Source organism: Oncorhynchus mykiss, chromosome 5 (genome assembly GCF_013265735.2).
Source record: "Oncorhynchus mykiss isolate Arlee chromosome 5, USDA_OmykA_1.1, whole genome shotgun sequence".
Lineage (NCBI taxonomy): Eukaryota > Metazoa > Chordata > Actinopteri > Salmoniformes > Salmonidae > Oncorhynchus > Oncorhynchus mykiss.
In genome coordinates, this window is record NC_048569.1 from 62,689,887 (window position 1) to 62,712,941 (window position 23,055).

The 23,055-nt window shown below is 45.9% G+C and overlaps 1 protein-coding gene across 1 annotated transcript in view; it reads left to right on the plus strand.

The window, feature by feature from the left end:
- LOC110524271 (fibroblast growth factor 10) overlaps positions 1-23,055 on the plus strand; it is a 57,040-nt gene continuing 33,985 nt past the window's right edge. Inside the window, exon 1 of the mRNA XM_021603761.2 lies at positions 1-971. Coding sequence (XP_021459436.1) covers positions 614-971 — 358 coding nt within the window. The 5' untranslated portion in view covers positions 1-613. The remainder of the gene's footprint in view (positions 972-23,055) is intronic.

The following is a 23,055-nucleotide window of genomic DNA, read 5'->3' on the forward strand; positions in this document are numbered from 1 at the left end:
ACACACTAACTCTTTCTGTGACTCTCTCTCCCTATCACACCCTCACACACACTTACACATGCACACATTCACTCTCTCTCCTCATTCAACTCATTCTCAGCCACGGGTCAGCAGCACAGACAAGCACCTTATTCCAGTCCAGCTGGAGAGAGGAGCATCGCAAGGTGCACACATCGCAAGACAGGACACTGACTGACTCTGCAGCCGTAAAAGAAGGACGCAAGCCAAGGAACAGAACAAGCTTTCGGAGAACAAGGAAACAACAAAAAAGAACAGATTGCTTTTGGCAATGGATTTACAAAGTGAATTGTTTTCCGGTGAATAAAAGCTGAAATACAAAGAAGAGGAGATCCTCATCAGACACACAAATTAAGAAACAAACTCATCTGGGAATAAGGACTGGTTGGAAGTCCAGGTTCCTCTCTGCTCTGTTGTTTGGAAGCCCAGGCTCCTCTCTGCTCTGATCCTCAGTGACAGGGTCTGCTGCTCCCTCGATCATCACCCCTTCCCACCCTCAGAGAGCGACCACTCACCTGGACCACACAGCCCGGGTCTCCAGCCAGCCAGCATGCATACTGCCTGTGCAATGTGCACCTTGGGAGTCTGACTCACCATGTGCAGATGGATGCCACCCGTCGCTAGTCTCCGTCCTGACCTCGCTGCCATTGGCACTGCCCACGCTGGGCTTCCGCCCTTGCCCAGTGCTGCATCCCTTCGCTTGGCGTTCCTCACCCTGCTCCTGGTGGCTGGCACAGCTCTGGGGGGCTGCCCGCTCGGGGTAGGGCATGAACCCCTCCAAGTACTGGCGAGAGGCATCAACTGCTCATGGACACTGGAGCGGCACACACGCAGTTACAATCACCTAGAGGGCGACGTCCGACTACGGCGGCTCTACTCCGCCAACAAGTTCTTTCTCTGTATCGACAAAACAGGCAAGGTGGATGGCACCAGACGGAAAAACTACGCTGAAAGTGAGTAAGCTGACACTATCTCCCCTTTCTATCTTTCCTATGTGACGGAGAAGGGATAGGGTGCCTATTGTCTTTTATGGTGGTGTAAATTCTCTGATCTTGCTACTTTTATAGCGGTTCATAGGAGTTTCACTGGCTTGTATCAGCCTTTTGCACCTATTTGTGCCGTGTTTGGAGCGGTAGACGTTGCTAGGTAAGCTGGGAATTCCATAGTGTGGTTTAAGTCTCCTCATGGGAACCCCGGCACTGTGTTTACAGCAAGGCAGACTTGAGGAAAGACATTGTGCATCAGTTGGTCGTGCAAACTGGGCTTGGGAAAAAGCTTCAATTTCACAGGGGCTTAACATGTCAAAACTGTGTTGAAAGTTCTCTAGTTGCAAGGGGCAGATGTACCCACAAACCATTTCTGTCACAGTTTACATGGGCACAGCAATTTTCAATTTTTCACTGTTTTCTCACCAAGTTTGTTTAGCGCTCTTTAAGGGGATAGTCGGGATAATTTGGAGCCTTTGTGATTTGAACTGTTAAGTACAGACCCAGAATCAATCTAACACCGATCCTGTGTGTGTGAAAACTTCAGATCAGATCAGAGAGCTGGCTTCACATCTGTGTACAGCAAGTGTACTGGGCTTGCCAACAGTGTTTAATTTATTGTAGACAGTCAGAGAATTTCCACATACCCATGCAACGTGATAAATCTCCTAACACATACCTACAGTATCATCAAGGATCTTCCAAAAATGCCTTAAACAGATCAGACCTCATCACCTGCTACCATCTCATCTCAGTATGTTCAGTTGTCCTAGTTTTTCCAGATTGGACAGCACTGTATCTGATGTTAGTAATAAGGACACTTGAGAGGAGGGACGTGCACTGGTGTCACTCACTCCATGATCTCAATCAATGGTGTCTTTCAGACCTTTGACCAGGTCAGACAAGTTGTCGCTGGTCATGAACTGACTTCCCAGTGGCCACTGGACAGCCTTGAGACGTTTACACCTTTGACGGTTATATTTATCCATTTTGTCGTTAAAGCCTTTTTACGCCAGTGGGTGAGTCAGGTTTTTTCCATGCTACCGAGGTAACAGCAGGGACTGCCCAGTCAGTCTGCCACTGTGTACAGCCTTATAACCGTCTGGTGACATTTGTTAACATTTGTTAACTAGACTACTCACCTGGCAGACAGTTTTATACCTCACACACACGCCAACATAAATTCACATTGACTTGATTTATCACAATTCAAAATCGTTTCCCTCAAATGGGGATTCAAATTTTCATATTGGTGGTTTAGATGTCAGATATAATCATTAAATGTAACTATCTATGTTTGACACTTTAAAGGGAGGCGGAACTTCCTCACCAATGTGAGTTGGTTTCGGCGTGTGGTTTGATGTGGGTGTCTCATGTGTGTTCACAGGTGGAAAGAGTTAGCCAAATCTTCTGCCAATTAGCTTCAGCTGGCTGGTGTGCGAAGGTGGCAAAGTTGGTTTGACTTTAGATAGCCTATCTTCGGGCTAGTTAGGGACCGTCAATAAATTACACAATGTAAATAAGACAATATTTTCATTTTGCACACCTTTCAGTTCTCATTAAATTCTTTCAATATTTGTATGCAAAATTCTTTGTAATTTACCGATGCTCCCTAACTAGCCCCATAGGGATATCTAAACTTAACCCAAATTTACCGTAGGCATTACGATCAGGTCGCGTGCATCTGCACGCCAAATTGATGATTACTTGTGTGCTGCCAGTTGTGGGCATGTGGGCAGGGTTGAAACCAACCCAACCTTAATTTACGATGTGATGCAGCCATGACTACAAAACTCAGTTTTGCTGAGTCAAGCACGTGATTTTCCTGTGTTTTATATATATTTCCACACTATTAGGTTGGAACAATACTGTGAAAATTATGATAATGTCCTTTCAGGGTAATAGCTGTTTGAAAAGACTGCCAGAAATGTCAGCCTGTTTTGGTGGGATTGAGTTTTGGCCTTTCATGGTGACATCAACATGTAGTAAATTAGTTAATAGGCCAATAAGAGTTCCAAACCTCTCTGCCAATCAATCAAATCAAATTGTATTCATCACATGCTTCGTCAACAATAGGTGTGGACTAACAGTGAAATGCTTACAATAAGAGCTCATTTTCAGTTTTCCCCTCCCCACTCAGACCACTCCCGGAAAGTCCTAGCAAAATTCTTGCTTGAGCAATTGGCCTTTGCAAAGAAGCCATCTGTATTTCTTTTTTGACCAATTTAATTGAAAACAATCACAGTAAGGTACTTAATTGTTACCCAGAAATCATTTGATACTGAGATAAAAATGTCTGCATTGGACCTTTAAATTCATTGGCTGCAGCAGTAGAAATGTTGAATTGGCATGACAAGGGAACTTAATAAGAGGACTGTAGCTAGCTGAAACTTTTTCATGCTCCCTTAGAAAGCAGGAAAAGTGATGCATCTGGATTGGAAGATTTGTGGCTTTCCATGATCTTGTCAGAAGTGGTTAGTCGGTTGTACAGAGTGGTTCCCCATGAAAATGTGCTGCCCCCAAATGCAATGCTGTCTTTAACCACGATCCTCTCATTTCCTGCCCTGGAAAGAAAGATTCTCTATGAACACTACAGCACAGTGAGGGTGTGTACCTACCTGTACACATACAGCAGCACCCTGCCAAACCAGTGGTCATTCAGGCTTTGCCTTGAAATTAGTTCAAGGGACCGTGTGGTCTTGATGTGGTCATACCTCACAATGAGACAATCTGGTTCGGTCTATTCTGAGGTCTAGTTTGGGTTCTGTGTCACCACAGGCCATTGCGTAAAGGCTTTTTCAATTCGACTTAAACAATCTTTACCTAGAGAATTCCTTGATACTGATACGGTCACTGTGCTATAGATTGGAGAGGGACGACTGGGAGGAAGCTCTGCATTTGTAATGAGCTTCCATTGACACAGATACAAGAGTGCAGCCGCAGTACAACTGTCCCGGTGAAAAGAGAGAACATTATCTTTAAGTGGCTTGGCTGGCAGAGTAGATTTTTGTGTTCAGTTGATTTTCTCAAGTGTCTAATACAAGATGAAGAAAACAGCAATTACTTTATTATCCAAACATAAATCTCACTTTCTGTGAGCACATCACACATGAGCACACGCACGCGCAAATGCATATGCACGCAGGCACGCAAGCACACACACACAAACTTACACATTCACACCACTCACCCACAGCAGACTCCTTGCTCCTTCCCACACGATTTAATGTTGCTGGTGTGAGTGGGGAAGCACAGCTCAGCAGAGCCCTGAATACTGTCCAGTGCGAGGCCCCTCCTTGTCCTCTGTGTTGCCCTTACGGTCTGTCAACACGGCTACATTTGCCCCGACAGCCCTACTACGCCCTCGCCCCACTCAGTTTTTCCAGACCATGCTTCCAACCTCTCAGGTGCAGAAACAGTCGGAATTAGTCAACAGGCACTCTGCTAATTGAGGTCGGAAAATATTGTATCAATCCCAGTGGACCTGAGTATGGAACAGCTGAGGGAAGAAGCTGGATCTAAGAGAGATGGAAGGGACTGAGAGAGAGAGAGAGATGGAAGGGACTGAGACAGAGAGATGGAAGGGACTGAGACAGAGAGATGGAAGGGACTGAGACAGAGAAACGGAAGGGACTGAGAGAGAGAGACGGAAGGGACTGAGAGAGAGAGACGGAAGGGAGTGAGACAGAGAGACAGAAGGGACTGAGACAGAGAGACGGAAGGGAGTGAGACAGAGAGACGGAAGGGACTGAGACAGAGAGACGGAAGGGACTGAGACAGAGAGACGGAAGGGACTGAGAAAGAGAGACGGAAGGGACTGAGACAGAGAGATGGAAGGGACTGAGACAGAGAGATGGAAGGGACTGAGACAGAGAGACAGAGAGAGGGAAGGTGGGGTTGAAGAGAGCAGGTAGCACAGTCTTGAGACCAAAAGGTGAGCAAAGGAGTGATAGTCCAAAATCTAAATGGTTGGGATATCTGAATTAATTCAACTGTGTATGAGATCCAGATAGAAGCTGATTCGTGTTCTCATATTTGTGTTTAGATACAATATGATACCACCACTCTACAGTGATGTTCTTAGAGTTCAGTGGAATATTATACTAAATGACTAAATGATCTGTGGAATATTGAAATGTAACACTTCTTGTACTGGTCTGGACACGATTTGTGGCCAGATATCAATTGCATAATTTTGCTAATCCACTCCAAGGTGCAGTTCTGTCTGAAAAAGCCTCCTGTTCTGTCCTGATGATTTTGAACACACAGGTCAGATATCAATACCTGAAACGTGTTATTGTTGCAGTCAGACCAAATCCCCACAGCTCTTTAAAGCATTTGCTAATCAAATCACCTAAATATCCATCAGCCATGATAAAGTGCCTGGCAAACCAATGAAAGATAGCTTGCAAAAACCACACGGGCTAAGTAGGCCTTCATTTGTGTGTCACCAAGGGGCTAAAAATAGCTTGTTGAAATAATAATGAGAGGAGAGAGTTTTCTTTTTGACTGATTGGGGTTCAACATGTTTTTCTTTTTAGCCAATGGTGGAGGTACAATGATCGAAAAGAAAAACAAATCAATGTATTTACAAAAGCTCTGAAAGTCGGCACGAATCATATCCTGTCCAAGGTCATGGGTCATAACTTACGAATTAAGCAGAGCACAACAGCTGTCGAGGTCAGACCGACCTCCACACGATAAACCCCAACAGCCAATCACTGAGTAGGGAGACCAATAAAATCACAACACAATGTTTGATGTTCCTCAGCCAGCCTTAGTCCAGTTCAAAATACATATTGGATCATTATGCTTGGCCAACCTCGTTTTCATACTTTTCCCTTTTTTCTCATGTCAGGTCAGCATGAAATATAGTTGGCAGGCATGCCAATGTATGAGCCATGTTCACATCTCACTTGAAAAGGACACACTGTTGAAATGAAGGGTGTGTGTGGCTAAGGGCATCAAACAGTTGAGCAGCCTCCAGGCTATGACACTGCGTTTAACCTGAGGAAATAAGGTAATGTGACAAGTATAATCAGAGAAGTCACATTAAAATATGTCTGCTTCGCTATGTGTCAGTTTGCTGTTTTAACGTTCTTCATCTGTGCAGTTTACACTGGGAGGAGGTGTGTCCTGTTTACCACATTTCCCTTCAGCTTAGCTTTGCAACATCTTGCTGTTTGATGTGCGACTTTCCTCTGCAATGAGTTCATGAGTATTTGACTTGGACTGGGCCCATAGGAAGAAAATCTTCCACCCCTCTAGAATATGTTGTGGAAAGGATTTAAACCCATTTGAGAGAGGGGAAACTGTCACTCACTGGCCAGAGAAGGACTAGGTTGAACTTGAATTGGGTAGGATAAATTATTTTACAGGCAACTAGCTGCTTGTAAAGACCTTACAAATTGGCCTCAGCAATGTCCACGTTATAGTATTTATTGTTTAGTCCCTAAAATACGAGTTTATTTCTGTTTATTGTAACTAGAACTTGCTAACAGTTCGTTTTAAGGGTTCCTATTACAGTGTAATTGCATGTGTGATTACACTGTAACAAGTATTGTAGTTAATTGTAATGACTCTGTAATAACAACATGTAACAGGCGGTAATTGCAGTCTAATTACAGGTGAAACAACAAATGCTCGTTACCATGCTTGATACAAATGGGCACGTGTCCACCATTTGTTTCGTTTCTTCTCAGCTGCATCTGGTTCAGTACCAACTGTCACAAAATTTGAATCTCTCGTGGACAGAAGCGCTAGGTGTCCAAGGTTGGAAAGGTTGGTGGCTCAATAGGCTCTAATTACCTACACATGAATACGCACTGTTCAACAAATTCTCCACTCAATGTTGTCACTAGCAGCTGCACCCCAAAAGTGTATAATCTGGGTGAATTTGGTTGAGTTGACAAAAACAGATCAGATATAGGTCAACCTCACTGACTGGGGTCTACCATACAAATGTCATCCCAGATTGTAATTTCAAAAATTACTTATAATTAATGTGTTGTTGCCCATTATGACAACCTGAAGCTCCTTGCCGTCCAAGTGGGAGGATAAACCCACTAGTACACCACAGAGTACATGTACTATCTGAATAATTACAATGTAATTAAACAAGATTTAGCTAGTTAAAACGAAGTGTATCTTAAGGGCTACTTATTGTAATTGTAATTCTTGTGTACCTACATAGTACGTCACCTATGTACATAGTTACCCATGAACAATTACCATATACTTATTTACTACTCATTACCCAGTGAAAACAAACTAAATATGAGCATCTAATTCAGTCAACTTAATTGCAACATTTAAAAATACCTTACATTTCTTACAAAATAATGAGGATTTATATTGTTGTATTAATAATTTGATTAATTAGAATAAACAAAGATATAAGTCAACTCAATAACATAAAATAACGATTTTAATAGTTGTGACTCAAATCTACAGCCTATAGTATGGTGTGTAGCCTAGCTAGCTAATTCAGAAAAAACAGCATTGTCTTTTTCCCCTTTTCAAAGGGTAGGTAGCATTAACTAAACCACGTGTAACATATGGATTTGCATAAGTATATGCATCAAAAGTCCCAAAGCAAAGCGACACCTCACTTTTCTATTTTTGGAGTTATTACATAAAACCCATCAGAATTCTGAATAATGCCGAAGTAATGCTGAAAAATGTTTTTGAATTTATTGTTACAAATCAGCTTGCAAGGTTGCTAGCTTACTAGCCAGTCAATGTTTACCCTAATAGCCTGCTAATGTTATGTTAGCACTATATGAGTCAGCCAGGCTGTACAGGTTTTCCTGCTCCTCTTCTGAGGAGGAGGAGTAGCGAGAAGGATCGGAGGACCAATGCGCAGCGTGGTAAGTGTCCATATCGTTTAATAAAATATAAACTGAACACTCAATGAATACAAAACAATAAACGTGAACAAAACCGAAACAGTACCGTGTGGTGAACAAACACAGACACGGAAACAATCACCCACAAAACAACAGTGAAACCCAGGCTACCTAAGTATGATTCTCCATCAGAGACAACTAACGACACCTGCCTCTGATTGAGAACCATACTAGGCCGAACACAGAAAACCAACCTAGAAACACAAAAAATGCCCACCCAACTCACGTCCTGACCAACTAAAACAAACAAATAACACAAGAACTAGGGTCAGAACGTGATAGTACCCCCCCCCCCTCCAAGGTGCGAACTTCGCTACACCATAGTCTTAGTCCGCCTCTGTGGCCTCCTAGGAACGGCGACCCTTGCCGCTGACCCTGACCTGGGAACCCTAATAAATAGGCCCACAGGACTGAGGGACACCTCTGGACTTGACAAATTTCTCCGGCCTGAGGGGCAGCTCAGGACTGAGGGGTATCTCAGGTAGCTCAGGCTGGTTGACGGCTCTGGCAGCTCCTGGCTGGTTGACGGCTCTGGCAGTTCCTGGTTGGCTGACGGCTCTGGCGGCTCCTGGCTGACTGACGGCTCTGGCGGCTCCTTGCTGACTGCCGGCTCTGGCGGCTCCATGCTGACTCTGGCGGCTCAATGCTAACTGGCGGCTCTGGCGGCTCCATGCTGACTGGCGGCTTTGGCGGCTCCATGCTGACTGGCGGCTCTGGCGGCTCCATGCTGACTGGTGGCTCTGGCGGCTCATGACAGACTGGTGGCTCTGGTGGCTCATGACAGACTGGCAACTCTGGCGGCTCAGGACAGACTGGTGGCTCTAGCAACTCTGGACAGGCTGGAGATTCTAGCAGCTCTGGACAGGCGGGAGACTCTAGCAGCTCTGGACAGGCGGGAGACTCTAGCAGCTCTGAACAGACGGGAGACTCTAGCAGCTCTGGAAAGGCGGGAGACTCTAGCAGCTCTGGAGAGACGGGAGACTCTAGCAGCTCTGGAGAGACGGGAGAATCTGGCGGCGCTGGAGAGGAGGAAAGCTCTAGCAGCGCTGGACAGGCGGGGGCACCTGTAGCCAAAGGACGCAGAGACAGCCTGGTGTGGGGGGCTGCCACCGGAGGGCTGGTGTGTGGAGGTGGCACTGGATGGACCGGACCGTGAAGGCGTACTGGAGATCTTGAGAGCAGGGCTGGCACCATCCGTCCTGGCTGGATCTTCTCCCTAGCCCGGCAGATGTGGGGAGCTGGGATGTAGCCCCCTGGGCTAAGCACGTGTACTGGGGACACCGTGCGTTCCACCGCATAACACGGTGCCTGACCTGTACAACGCCCGCCACGGTTAGCCCAGCTAGGAGCACTGTAGCGCTGAGCTGGCACAGGACATGCAGGGCTAGGAAGGTGCACAGGAGGCCTGGTGTGTGAGGCTGGCACAGTCTTCACCAGACGACTAGCATGCACCTCAGGATGAGTATGGAGAGCTGACCCAGGTGCCATCAAATCCCCGACACGCTCCGTCGGGCGAATGCCATTGGGGTGGCGATATTCCCCTGGCTCTGCCCAGGGTCCTTTTCCGTCCAACTCGTCCTCCCACGTCCAGGAGTCTTGTGTTTTCGGCCGCTGTTGCTGCTGCCCGTTACCACCCCGCTTGGTCCTTGGCTGGTGGGTGATTCTGTAAAGGTTTTCCTCCTCCTCTTCTGAGGAGAAGTAGCGAGAAGGACCGGAGGACCAATGTGCAGCGTGGTAAGTGTCCATATAGTTTAATAAAACATAAACTGAACACTCAATGAATACAAAACAATAAATGTGAACAAAATCGAAACAGTGCCGTGTGGCGAACAAACACAGACACGGAAACAATCACCCACAAAACAACAGTGAAACCCGGGCTACCTAAGTATGATTCTCAATCAGAGACAACTAACGACACCTGCCTCTGATTGAGAACCATACTAGGTTCCATACACAGAAAACCAACCTAGAAACACAAAACATAGAATGCCCACCCAACTCAGGTCCTGACCAACTAAAACAAACAAATAACGCAAGAACTAGGGTCAGAATGTGACACAGGCACTATCAGCACCTAGATTACAGCTAAATTAAAGTAAACATTTTGGAAATACATAACGCCATCTAATCAGTTATCAAAAAATGTTAACTACTGGTATATACAGTTATCTTAACCAGCAAGCCAGCCAGCTAAAGTTAGTTATTTTAGCCTGCTAGCCTAGCTAGCCAACCCCACGGTTGACATAGCTAAGTAGTAAGCCAGAGAACAACACTAACTAGTCTAGCACAGGTAAGAACCCACAGAACTTACTGATAGACAGATGAGATAGCTACCAAAGAAAAGCCAAGAAGTGAGGCACTTCAGAGGGAGAGGCATTTTTACCAGCCGAGGGAGAGTCAGTTAATTGAATAGCAATATAGTAAGGTAAATCCAAATTGAATTTAAGTGGTTTATCTCTATCACTGCTGACACTCACAATGTACCGGTAGGTTGGTAGGAAACAGAGGTTGCAGGCTTCACATTCACGCTCGGCACAGCACCTGGTTTCAGTCGGGGCCTCATTCCAAATTTTGCCTTCCACTGGTTGTAGCCATCAAAGTCCTTTGGGATGAAATGAGCACTGCATACAGTAGACGTGCCCACTGTTCCCTTACTCCAATCCGCTCGCTTCAACCAGACAAACTGGTCCCATTTTAATGCTAGCTTCTCATTTTTGGGACACAAATTAGTCGAAACCCCTTTCCTTGTGGGTATTACTGCACCCAGCAATAACACACCTCCTTGGTATATTTCACTTTTTAAAAAGCTATTGGGTCTGAATTGAAAACGAACATTAGCTGTGGACGACGGAAAACTACTACAACTCACTCGCTAGCTTGACTACCACTACACAATGCACAGGAGAAGAGGAAATGCAGTTTTTCACATGAATTTATATGCTTTCTTCTTTATTTTTGAATGTAATTACATGCTAGCATGGCTAGTAGCTAACGTTAGCCAGCTGACGTTGACAACAGTGAATTGTGGGTAGTTCTGAAGATATCTGAAAATAAGTTAAAGAATATTTTTTTTTAATTAAAAATTAAAAACTATTTTTATAGTTATTGTCCCAGCCTGTATTAGATAGAAAGTCACGGCCCTGCCTGTGGGGTAAACAGCCTAGGTTGCCCCATTGACTCACACCTAAAACTTGACATTTTTCAAAAACGTTTTTATTGTTATCTGCTTGTTTTAGTCAATTACAAAACTACATTTAAGAAAAGTACATGTCTAAAGATTAGTTATAAACATTGCCTGCTCCTGAGCGTTCCCACTACTTAGAAAAACCTAATATTAAAGAGCTTCCCTCATGTCCCTTACCATGACTGTGCTACCAGCCATGTGAGTGAGTGCTAGCTAGCTACCAAACGGAACATTAAGCTAGCAAAGACCTATAACACAAACAAAAAGACTATACAGCTACAAATAGTGAGTGAAGTTGGAAACGGCCTACGCTAAACAAGTTAAATATGATACATCTCACAGACACACGTTAGCTAGCTAGCTAGCTACAACACATAGGTATAGTTATTCCAAGACTAATATGAGGCATCAAGCCAGTCATTCCTTTTCTCTCCTTTATCATCCTTAAAATATGTCTCCAGTTTTGATCCTAATGAGAGGCATTGTGGCTACCTAGACTAGTTATCTACTGTAGCTATAACGTTAGACTACAGTACATTTTAGGTATAGCAAACACAGCTAGCTAGCTAGCTAAACATAGCTAGCTTGGCTTGTAGTGGTACTAATGGTTCCTGTCAGGCTGTAGTCTTTACAAAGCCAGGGAAAATGAGACAACCTAGATATCCGACAATGTCCTGGCATATAGGAACCTCGTTGAGACATGTCCAATGGCTCTTTTGAACAAGGACAACTATATCTACTCGCTGCTAGCATGATCCCGCAATCATCGAAACACAAAGGCCAGAATAATTGCTACAAATCATTATTTTTTGATCAGACAGCAAACAGCAGGTTCAATCAGCCAATGACGTCACTGATTGAACTTTCCCTTGGCGAAAACAAAGAAATTCAGCTATAATGCATAAGCCTGTATTAAATAAACACCTGTTGTGTTCAGTGATTTAAGAAAATAAACGACCACACCGTGACTACAACTAAGTTACTAAGTCTTTGACCACACTACGTTGTGAGTAAAAACTCATCCTACCTATCCTTTAACATGGAAAGTAACAATGGAAATTGACAACATCTGTGTCTTCATCTGTTTCTTTTTGTAAGCATTTTCCCACCCTGGAGTCTTTCGAGACCTTGTGGCAATCTGTGGTAAAGAAGAAGACTGTATGACAATTTAGCAAAGACACACTACAATTAGCCTACTAGCCCTACCATTCTCCAATCTATGATCACTATCATTTCTATAGACGGGTTGATTATTTACTAACAAAAATGACAAGCGCACAACCATGGGGCAAAACAGATAGGTTGACTTAGATTGTTGACAACATGTAATTATTATTTTTTTCTTTATTTCACCTTTATTTAACCAGGTAGGCAAGTTGAGAACAAGTTCTCATTTACAATTGTGACCTGGCCAAGGTAAAGCAAAGCAGTTCGACACATACAACGACACAGAGTTACACATGGAGTAAAACAAACATACAGTCAATAATACAGTATAAACAAGTCTATATACGATGTGAGCAAATGAGGTGAGATAAGGGAGGTAAAGGCAAAAAGGCCATGGTGGCAAAGTAAATACAATATAGCAAGTAAAACACTGGAATGGTAGATTTGCAATGGGACAATGTGCAAAGTAGAAATAAAAATAATGGGGTGCAAAGGAGCAAAATAAATAAATACATTAAATACAGTAGGGAAAGAGGTAGTTGTTTGGGCTAAATTATAGGTGGACTATGTACAGGTGCAGTAATCTGTGAGCTGCTTTGACAGTGTCACGCCCTGACCATAGTTTACTTTGTATTTTCTATGTTTTGATTGGTCAGGGTGTGATCTGAGTGGGCATTCTATGTTACATGTCTAGTTTGTCTAGTTCTATGTTCGGCCTGATATGGTTCTCAATCAGAGGCAGGTGTTTGTCATTGTCTCTGATTGGGAACCATATTTAGGTAGCCTGGGTTTCACTGTTTGTTTGTGGGTGATTGTTCCTGTCTATGTGTTTTCACCAGATAGGCTGTTTAGGTTTTCGTTACGTTCATCACGTTCTTTATTTGGTAGTGTTTGTATTGATTCGTGTTTTACGTTTGTTCATTAAAACATGGATCGCAATCTACACGCTGCATTTTGGTCCGATCCTTGTTCTACCTCTTCATCAGAGGAGGAGACTGAAGAAAACCGTTACAGAATCACCCACCACCAACGGACCAAGCAGCGTGTCAACAGGCAGGAGCAGCGCGAGGAGAAGCGCAATAAGGATTTCTGGACATGGGAGGAAATCCTCGACGGGAGAGGACCCTGGGCTAAACCAGGGGAGTGTAGCCGCACTAAGGTGCAGCGGGAGAAGAAACAACAGGAACAGCCCAAGGAGGAGTACAGTATGGAGTATACTACTTGGGAGGAGATCGACAGGTGGGCGGCCGACCCAGGGAGAGTGCCGGAGCCCGCCTGGGATTCGCTGGAGCAATGCGAGGAGGGTTACCGTAGAATGGAGGCGGTGAAAGCAGAGAGGCGCTGGTATGAGAAGGCAGCACGGCGACGCGGTTGGAAGCCTGAGAGGCAGCCCCAAAAATTTCTTGGGGGGGGGCTAACAGGGAGTATGGCTACGCCAGGTAGGAGACCTGGGCAGACTCCCTGTGCTTACCGGGGGGCTAGAGAGACCGGACAGGCACCGTGTTATGCAGTGGTGCGCACGGTGTCTCCAGTGCGGGTGCATAGCCCGGTGCGGTATATTCCAGCTCCGCGTGTCTGCCGGGCTAGATTGAGCGTCGAGCCTAATGCCATGAAGCCGGCTCTACGCAGCTGGTCCCCAGTGCGTCTCCTTGGGCCGGTTTACATGGCACCAGCCTTGCGCTCGGTTTCTCCGGTTCGCCTGCATAGTCCAGTGCGGGCTATTCCACCTCGCCGCACTGGCAGGGCGACCGTGAGCATTCAACCAGGTAAGGTTGGGCAGGCTCGGTGCTCAAGAGCTCCAGTGCGCCTGCACGGTCCGGTTTTTCCAGTACCACCTCCACACCCCAGCCCTCCGGTAGCAGCTCCCCGCACCAGGCTTCCTGTGCGTGTTCTCGGCCCAGTACCACCAGTGCCAGCACCACGCATCAGGCCTACAGTGCGCCTCGCCTGTCCAGTGCTGTCGGAGCCCTCCTCCTCTCCAGCGCTGTCGGAGTCTCCCGCCTGTTTAGCGCTGTCAGAGCTTTCCGTCTCTACAGCGCTGCCGGAGTCTCCCGCCTGTTCAGAACTGCCAGTTAGCATAGAGCTGCCAGTTAGCATAGAGCTGCCAGTTTGCAAAGAGCTGCCAGTTAGCATAGAGCTGCCAGTTAGCATAGAGCTGCCAGTTTGCAAAGAGCTGCCAGTTAGCATAGAGCTGCCAGTTAGCATAGAGCTGCCAGTTAGCATAGAGCTGCCAGTTAGCAAGGAGCTGCCAGTCTGCAAGGAGCTGCCAGTCTGCAAGGAGCTGCCAGTCTGCATAGAGCTGCCAGTCTGCATGGAGCTGCCAGTCTGCAAGGAGCCGCCAGAGCTGCCAGTCTGCAGGATGCCGCCAAAGCTGCCAGTCTGCAAGGAGCCGCCAGAGCTGCCAGTCTGCAAGGAGCCGCCAGAGCTGCCAGTTAGCATGGAGCAGCCAGGGCCGCCAGTCAGCATGGAGCAGCCAGGGCCGCCAGTCAGCATGGAGCAGCCAGTCAGCATGGAGCAGCCAGTCAGCATGGAGCAGCCAGAGCAGCCAGTCAGCATGGAGCAGCCAGAGCTGCCAGTCAGCATGGAGCAGCCAGTCAGCATGGAGCAGCCAGAGATGCCAGTCAGCATGGAGCAGCCAGGGCCGCCAGTCAGCATGGAGCAGCCAGGGCCGCCAGTCAGCATGGAGCAGCCAGGGCCGCCAGTCAGCATGGAGCAGCCAGTCAGCATGGAGCAGCCAGTCAGCATGGAGCAGCCAGAGCAGCCAGTCAGCATGGAGCAGCCAGAGCTGCCAGTCAGCATGGAGCAGCCAATTAGCATGGAGCAGCCAGAGCTGCCAGTCAGCATGGAGCAGCCAGTCAGCATGGAGCAGCCAGAGCTGCCAGTCATCATGGAGCAGCCAGTCAGCATGGAGCAGCCAGAGCTGCCAGTCGACCAGATTCTCCCAGATCCGCCAGTCGACCAGATTCTCCCAGATCTGCCAGTCGTCCAGACTCTTCCAGATCTGCCAGTCGACCAGACTCTTCCAGATCTGCCAGTCGACCAGACTCTTCCAGATCTGCCAGTCGACCAGACTCTTCCAGATCTGCCAGTCGACCAGACTCTCCCAGATCTGCCAGTCGTCCAGACTCTCCCAGATCTGCCAGTCGTCCAGACTCTTCCAGATCTGCCCGTCGTCCAGACTCTTCCAGATCTGCCAGTCGACCAGACTCTTCCAGATCTGCCAGTCGACCAGACTCTTCCAGATCTGCCAGTCGGCCAGATTCTCCCAGATCTGCCAGTCGTCCAGATTCTCCCAGATCTGCCAGTCGTCCAGATTCTCCCAGATCCGCCAGTCAGCCAGGATCTTCCGGATCCGCCAGTCAGCCAGGATCTTCCAGAACCGCCAGCCAGCCGGGATCTGCCGGATCTAACCACCTGCCTGAGCTTCCTCTCAGTGCTGAGCTTCTTCTCAGTGCTGAGCTTCCTCTCAGGGCTGAGCTACCCATCTGTCCCGAGTTACCTCTGTCCCGAGCTGTCCCTCTGTCCCATGTTATCATTGTGGTGGGTAACCTATTTAGGGACGTTTAGGAGGGGGATTAAAACTGTCATGGAGTGGGGTCCACGTCCAGCGCCAGAGCCGCCACCGCGGACAGATGCCCACCCAGACCCTCCCCTATAGGTTCAGGTTTTGCGGCCGGAGTCCGCACCTTGGGGGGGGGGTACTGTCACGCCCTGACCATAGTTTACTTTGTATTTTCTATGTTTTGATTGGTCAGGGTGTGATCTGAGTGGGCATTCTATGTTACATGTCTAGTTTGTCTAGTTCTATGTTCGGCCTGATATGGTTCTCAATCAGAGGCAGGTGTTTGTCATTGTCTCTGATTGGGAACCATATTTAGGTAGCCTGGGTTTCACTGTTTGTTTGTGGGTGATTGTTCCTGTCTATGTGTTTTCACCAGATAGGCTGTTTAGGTTTTCGTTACGTTCATCACGTTCTTTATTTGGTAGTGTTTGTATTGATTCGTGTTTTACGTTTGTTCATTAAAACATGGATCGCAATCTACACGCTGCATTTTGGTCCGATCCTTGTTCTACCTCTTCATCAGAGGAGGAGACTGAAGAAAACCGTTACAGACAGTTGGTGCTTAAAGCTAGTGAGGGAGATAAGTGTTTCCAGTTTCAGAGATTTTTGTAGTTCGTTCCAGTCATTGGCAGCAGAGAACTGGAAGGAGAGGCGGCCAAAGAAAGAATTGGTTTTGGGGGTGACTAGAGAGATATACCTGCTGGAGCGTGTGCTGCAGGTGGGAGATGCAATGGTGACCAGCGAGCTGAGATAAGGGGGGACTTTACCTAGCAGGGTCTTGTAGATGACATGGAGCCAGTGGGTTTGGCGACGAGTATGAAGCGAGGGCCAGCCAACGAGAGCGTACAGGTCGCAATGGTGGGTAGTATATGGGGCTTTGGTGACAAAACGGATTGCACTGTGATAGTCTGCATCCAATTTGTTGAGTAGGGTATTGGAGGCTATTTTGTAAATGACATCGCCAAAGTCGAGGATTGGTAGGATGGTCAGTTTTACAAGGGTATGTTTGGCAGCATGAGTGAAGGATGCTTTGTTGCGAAATAGGAAGCCAATTCTAGATTTAACTTTGGATTGGAGATGTTTGATATGGGTCTGGAAGGAGAGTTTACAGTCTAACCAGACACCTAGGATTTGTAGTTGTCCATGTATTCTAAGTCAGAGCCGTCCAGAGTAGTAATGTTGGACAGGCGGGTAGGTACAGGTAGTGATCGGTTGAAGAGCATGCATTTAGTTTTACTTGTATTTAAGAGCAATTGGAGGCCACGGAAGGAGAGTTGTATGGCATTGAAGCTTGCCTGGAGGGTTGTTAACACAGTGTCCAAAGAAGGGCCAGAAGTATACAGAATGGTGTCATCTGCATAGAGGTGGATCAGAGACTCACCAGCAGCAAGAGCGACCTCATTGATGTATACAGAGAAGAGAGTCGGTCCAAGAATTGAACCCTGTGGCACACCAAAAAAGACTGCCAGAGGTCCGGACAGCAGACCCTCCGATTTGACACACTGAACTCTATCAGAGAAGTAGTTGGTGAACCAGGCGAGGCAATCATTTGAGAAACCAAGGCTGTCGAGTCTGCCGATGAGGATGTGGTGATTGACAGAGTCGAAAGCCTTGGCCAGATCAATGAATACAGCTGCACAGTAATGTTTCTTATCGATGGAGGTTAAGATATCGTTTAGGACCTTGAGCGTGGCTGAGGTGCACCCATGACCAGCTCTGAAACCAGATTGCATAGCAGAGAAGGTATGGTGAGATTCGAAATGGTCGGTAATCTGTTTGTTGGCTTGGCTTTCGAAGACCTGAGAAAGGCATGGTAGGATAGATATAGGTCTGTAGCAGTTTGGGTCAAGAGTGTCACCCCCTTTGAAGAGGGGGATAACCGCAGCTGCTTTCCAATCTTTGGGAATCTCAGACGACACGAAAGAGAGGTTGAACAGGCTAGTAATAGGGGTGGCAACAATTTTGGCAGATAATTTTAGAAAGAAAGGGTCCAGATTGTCTAGCCCGGCTGATTTGTAGGGGTCCAGATTTTGCAGCTCATTCAGAACATCAGCTGAGCAGATTTGGGAGAAGGAGAAATGGGGAAAGCTTGGGCGAGTTGTTGTGGGGGGTGCAGTGCTGTTGACCGGGGTAGGAGTAGCCAGGTGGAAAGCATGGCCAGCCGTAGAAAAATGCTTATTTAAATTCTCAATTATGGTGGATTTATCAGTGGTGACAGTGTTTCCTATCTTCAGTGCAGTGGGCAGCTGGGAGGAGGTGTTCTTATTCTCCATGGACTTTACAGTGTCCCAGAACTTTTTTGAGTTAGTGTTGCAGGAAGCAAATTTCTGCTTGAAAAAGCTAGCCTTGGCTTTTCTAACTGCCTGTGTATAATGGTTTCTAGCTTCCCTGAACAGCTGCATATCACGGGGGCTGTTCGATGCTAATACAGAACGCCATAGGATGTTTTTGTGTTGGTTAAGGGCAGTCAGGTCTGGGGAGAACCAAGGGCTATATCTGTTCCTGGTTCTAAATTTCTTGAATGGGGCATGTTTATTTAAGATGGTTAGGAAGGCATTTAAAAAAAATATCCAGGCATCCTCTACTGACGGGATGAGATCAATATCCTTCCAGGATACCCCGGCCAGGTCGATTAGAAAGGCCTGCTCGCTGAAGTGTTTCAGGGAGCGTTTTACAGTGATGAGTGGAGGTCGTTTGACCGCTGACCCATTACGGATGCAGGCAATGAGGCAGTGATCGCTGAGATCTTGGTTGAAAACAGCAGAGGTGTATTTAGAGGGCAAGTTGGTTAGGATGATATCTATGAGGGTGCCCGTGTTTAAGCCTTTGGGGAGTCACCTGGTAGGTTCATTGATAATTTGTGTGAGGTTGAGGGCATCAAGTTTAGATTGTAGGATGGCTGGGGTGTTAAGCATGTTCCAGTTTAGGTCGCCTAGCAGCACAAGCTCTGAAGAAAGATGGGGGGCAATCAGTTCACATATGGTGTCCAGAGCACAGCTGGGGGCAGAGGGTGGTCTATAGCAGGCGGCAACGGTGAGAGACTTGTTTTTAGAGAGGTGGATTTTTAAAAGTAGAAGTTCAAATTGTTTGGGTACAGACCTGGATAGTAGGACAGAACTCTGCAGGCTATCTTTGCAGTAGATTGCAACACCGCCCCCTTTGGCAGTTCTATCTTGTCTGAAAATGTTGTAGTTTGGAATTAAAATGTCTGAATTTTTGGTGGTCTTCCTAAGCCAGGATTCAGACACAGCTAGAACATCCGGGTTGGCAGAGTGTGCTAAAGCAGTGAATAGAACAAACTTAGGGAGGAGGCTTCTAATGTTAACATGCATGAAACCAAGGCTATTACGGTTACAGAAGTCGTCAAAAGAGAGAGCCTGGGGAATAGGAGTGGAGCTAGGCACTGCAGGGCCTGGATTCACCTCTACATCGCCAGATGAACAGAGTAGGAGTAGAATAAGGGTGCGGCTAAAAGCAATAAGAATTGGTCGTTTAGAACGTCTGGAACAGAGAGTAAAAGGAGGTTTCTGGGGTCGATAAAATAACATCAAGGTACAGACAAAGGTAAGGTAGGATGTGAATACAGTGGAGGTAAACCTAGGTATTGAGTGATGAAGAGAGAGATATTGTCTCTAGAAACATCATTGAAACCAGGAGATGTCATTGCAAGTGTGGGTGGTGGAACTAATAGGTTGGATAAGGTATAACGAGCAGGACTAGAGGCTCTACAGTGAAATAAGCCAATAAACACTAACCAGAACAGCAATGGACAAGGCATATTGACATTAAGGAGAGGCATGCTCAGTCGAGTGATCAAAAGGGTCCAGTGAGTGGAGAGGTAGGTTGGGGGTCACGGCGATTTAGACAGCTAAATCGGTAGCAAGCTAGCATAGGAGCAAGCTAGCATAGGATGGAGGTCTGTTATTAGCCAACTCTTGCGTTCCGTCAGTAGATTAGTGGGTTTCCGTGTGGTAGAGGGGATTAATCCAAATCACACAACAACAACAAAAAATAAAAACAATAGATATGGTTATAGAGGCCCAAGAAGAAAAATAAATAAATAAATAAAAATAAAATAAAAATTGTCCGATTGTCTATTCAGATAGCAGCCGATAAGATAGCCAACGGCTAGCAGGCCGCAGATGGGCGCCCAGGCAACGTTGCGCCGGAGGAGCCAGCCGGACAATTCCCTCGGGTAGACAACGTCGGCAGTCCAGCCGTGAAGGCCCGGTGGGGCTCCGCGTAGGCAGCAAAACGGGTCCGGATAGGTGACTGCAGCCCAGGAGTGATTGATGGAGCTCTTCAGCTGGCTAGCTCCGGAACAATTGATGTTAGCTCCGGAATCGACGAAAGCCGATAGTCACACGGATAGCAGCTAGCTAGCTGCGAGATCCAGGCATGGACGTCCAGAGCCAGCGGCCGAAATCCAGGGACATGGAGAGAAAAATTGGTCCGATATGTTCCGCCCCGAGCCGCGCTGCGCTGCACCGCGCCGTACAAAACTGGCGATAGATTCTAAGCTATATGTCGTCTCCAATGTTTATTGAAAACATAAATACCTTTGTACAATAACTACTTGTTGTCTCTCAAATACATTGTTACAGATGTTGGTTAGCTAGCTAAATGTCCTTGCTAAATGTCCTTGCTTTTGAAAGAAAAGCACATTTTTTGTCCATTAAAAATAACATCAAATTGATCAGATATACAGTGTAGACATTGATAATGTTGTAAATGACTATTGTAGCTGGAAACGTCTGATTTTTAATGGAATATCTACATAGGCGTACAGAGGCCTATTATCAGCATCCATCACTCCTGTGTTCCAATGGCACATTGTGTTAGCTAATCCAAGTTTATCATTTCAAAAGGCTAATTGATCATTAGAAAACACTTTTGCAATTATGTTAGCACAGCTGAAAACTGTTGTCCTGATTAAAGAAGCAATAAAACTGGCCTTCTTTAGACTAGCTGACTATCTGGAGCATCAGCATTTGTGGGTTCGATTACAGGCTCAAAATGGCCAGAAACAAAGTCCTTTCTTCTGAAAATCAGCAGTCTATTCGTGTTCTGAGAAATGAAGGCTATTCCATGCGAGAAATTGCTAAGAAACTGAAGATCTGGTACAACGCTGGGTACTACTTCCTTCACAGAACAGCACAAACTGGTTCCAACCAGAATAGAAAGAGGAGTGGGAGGCCCTGGTCCACAACTGAGCAAAAGGACAACTACATTAGAGTGTCTAGTTTGAGAAACAAACACCTCACAAGTCCTCAACTAGCAGCTTTATTAAATAGTACCCACAAAACACCAGTCTCAACGTCAACAGTGAAGAGGTGACTCCGGGATGCTGGCCTTGTAGGCAGAGTTGCAAAGAAAAAGACATATCTCAGACTAGCCAATAAAAAGAAAAAAAGAAAATGGGCAAAAGAACACAGACACTGGACAGAGAAACTCTGCCTGGAAGGCCAGCATCCCAGAGTCGCATCCCGGAGTTCTATAATTTAGCCCAACATGATGAAAATGTATGAGTGGGACATATTGACTAAAAACATGAAAAATTGAGAAAAACATTTCTCAATGCAGAGAACACCGGAAGAATAATTATAATTGAATTACCATAGTGAATTATTGTTATGTTTGTTTATGTCTCAATTAATCCCATAAGGGATGGGTTGCCAGTTGGCAATTTGACACAAAAATACAATTTCCTTCATTCATTCAAAAAATGTCATTCATTAATTAATTCATTAATGTTGTTAGTAGTGTAACTATTAATTATGACAATTAATTACAATACTTGTTACAGTGTAATTACATATATATTTATACTTTAATGAGGACACCTTAAAATGAAGTTGCAGTAAACCTGACCTATCGTTGGTGTACACTTGCAGGTAGTATGGACACCTGAGTATTTAAATGTGATTCCGTCTGTCACTTATTTTTCCTTATTGATGATGTTCCTGATACTGGAACAAGGACAAGAAGCTCAACCATTAACTGAGAAAGTTATATTATGTCTTAAATATTATGTCTAACTCCTCCTCATGACTCACCATCAATGCTAAGTCAGAGTGACTGCCTCGACAGCATGGAGTAAAAGCTAAGAAGGGAAGCACCTGGCTAAAGTAAGGACAGGCTGTTTTGAATAGGGAGAGGGCACACATGTTAATGAGGGTGTGAGAGGGCTGGGTTGTGCTCTGCTTAGTATTGTGGGGGAAATTTAATATGTGAGCTAGAGGCTTTCCCATTGCTCATTAGACCATATGCGATGTTTCCTCTAAAGAGTCCGAGGGGCTTCAGAGAGAATCATGGTGCGAACAGGAGGGGAAAATTCCACGAATCCTGCCACTTTAATCCTTCCGAATAAGGACTGTGGCCCTGGCCACAGTCGGAAACGATGAAAATCGATCTCTTGCCAGCTGTTCCTGGCATTGAGAGGCAAAAAGCGAAATAAAACACACGCACACACACACACACACACGCACGCACACACACGCGCACACACACACACGCACGCACGCACACACGCACACACACACACACACACACACTCAGACACCCTGGGAATGTTGCGGAAAATGTGTGGCAGTGTGGTACTCTAATTAGTCTAACCTCAATGGCTTCTCACACCGGAGTTTGATATCATGAATGGCCAACTTTTAAAAAATACAAATACCAGCTAACAACCACAGTCTGATCCTTTCTGTTCTTAACTGGGATCATCAATGGGTTTATTGAGTCTGACTTTGGCTCCAAGAATCCACTCCTTTTTACATCTTACCACTTTGTACATCCTGTGGATTTGAAAGAGTAGAAAAAGGAGACAATACCATTGCCAATAAGGAACCCTCTTTCAAAGACTTGAGCTAATTATGTTAGGAGAGTGTCCATTTGCATGACTGTTTTAATGACATGGGGAATTAGAGCTTCACAAATTATCTATAGACTTTGGAGAGAGCTAATTGTGGAGAACTGAAACAATTACCGAGTTTGATAGCCTAGATGGTAACATGTATATTATGTTGTTAAAATGTATATTATTACTTTTTGTTTTTATTTCACTCAATGATCATGCTGCTGCTCCCCCTATAGTCATTCCCCACCACCCCCTCAACAGTCTTTACTCTGCCTCCAGCCCAATGTTTTTAGTCATCACTGTCACAGTATTTCTATTTGTATTCTATTCTATTTCTATTATATTTTCACTTTTTATTTCACTAGTCC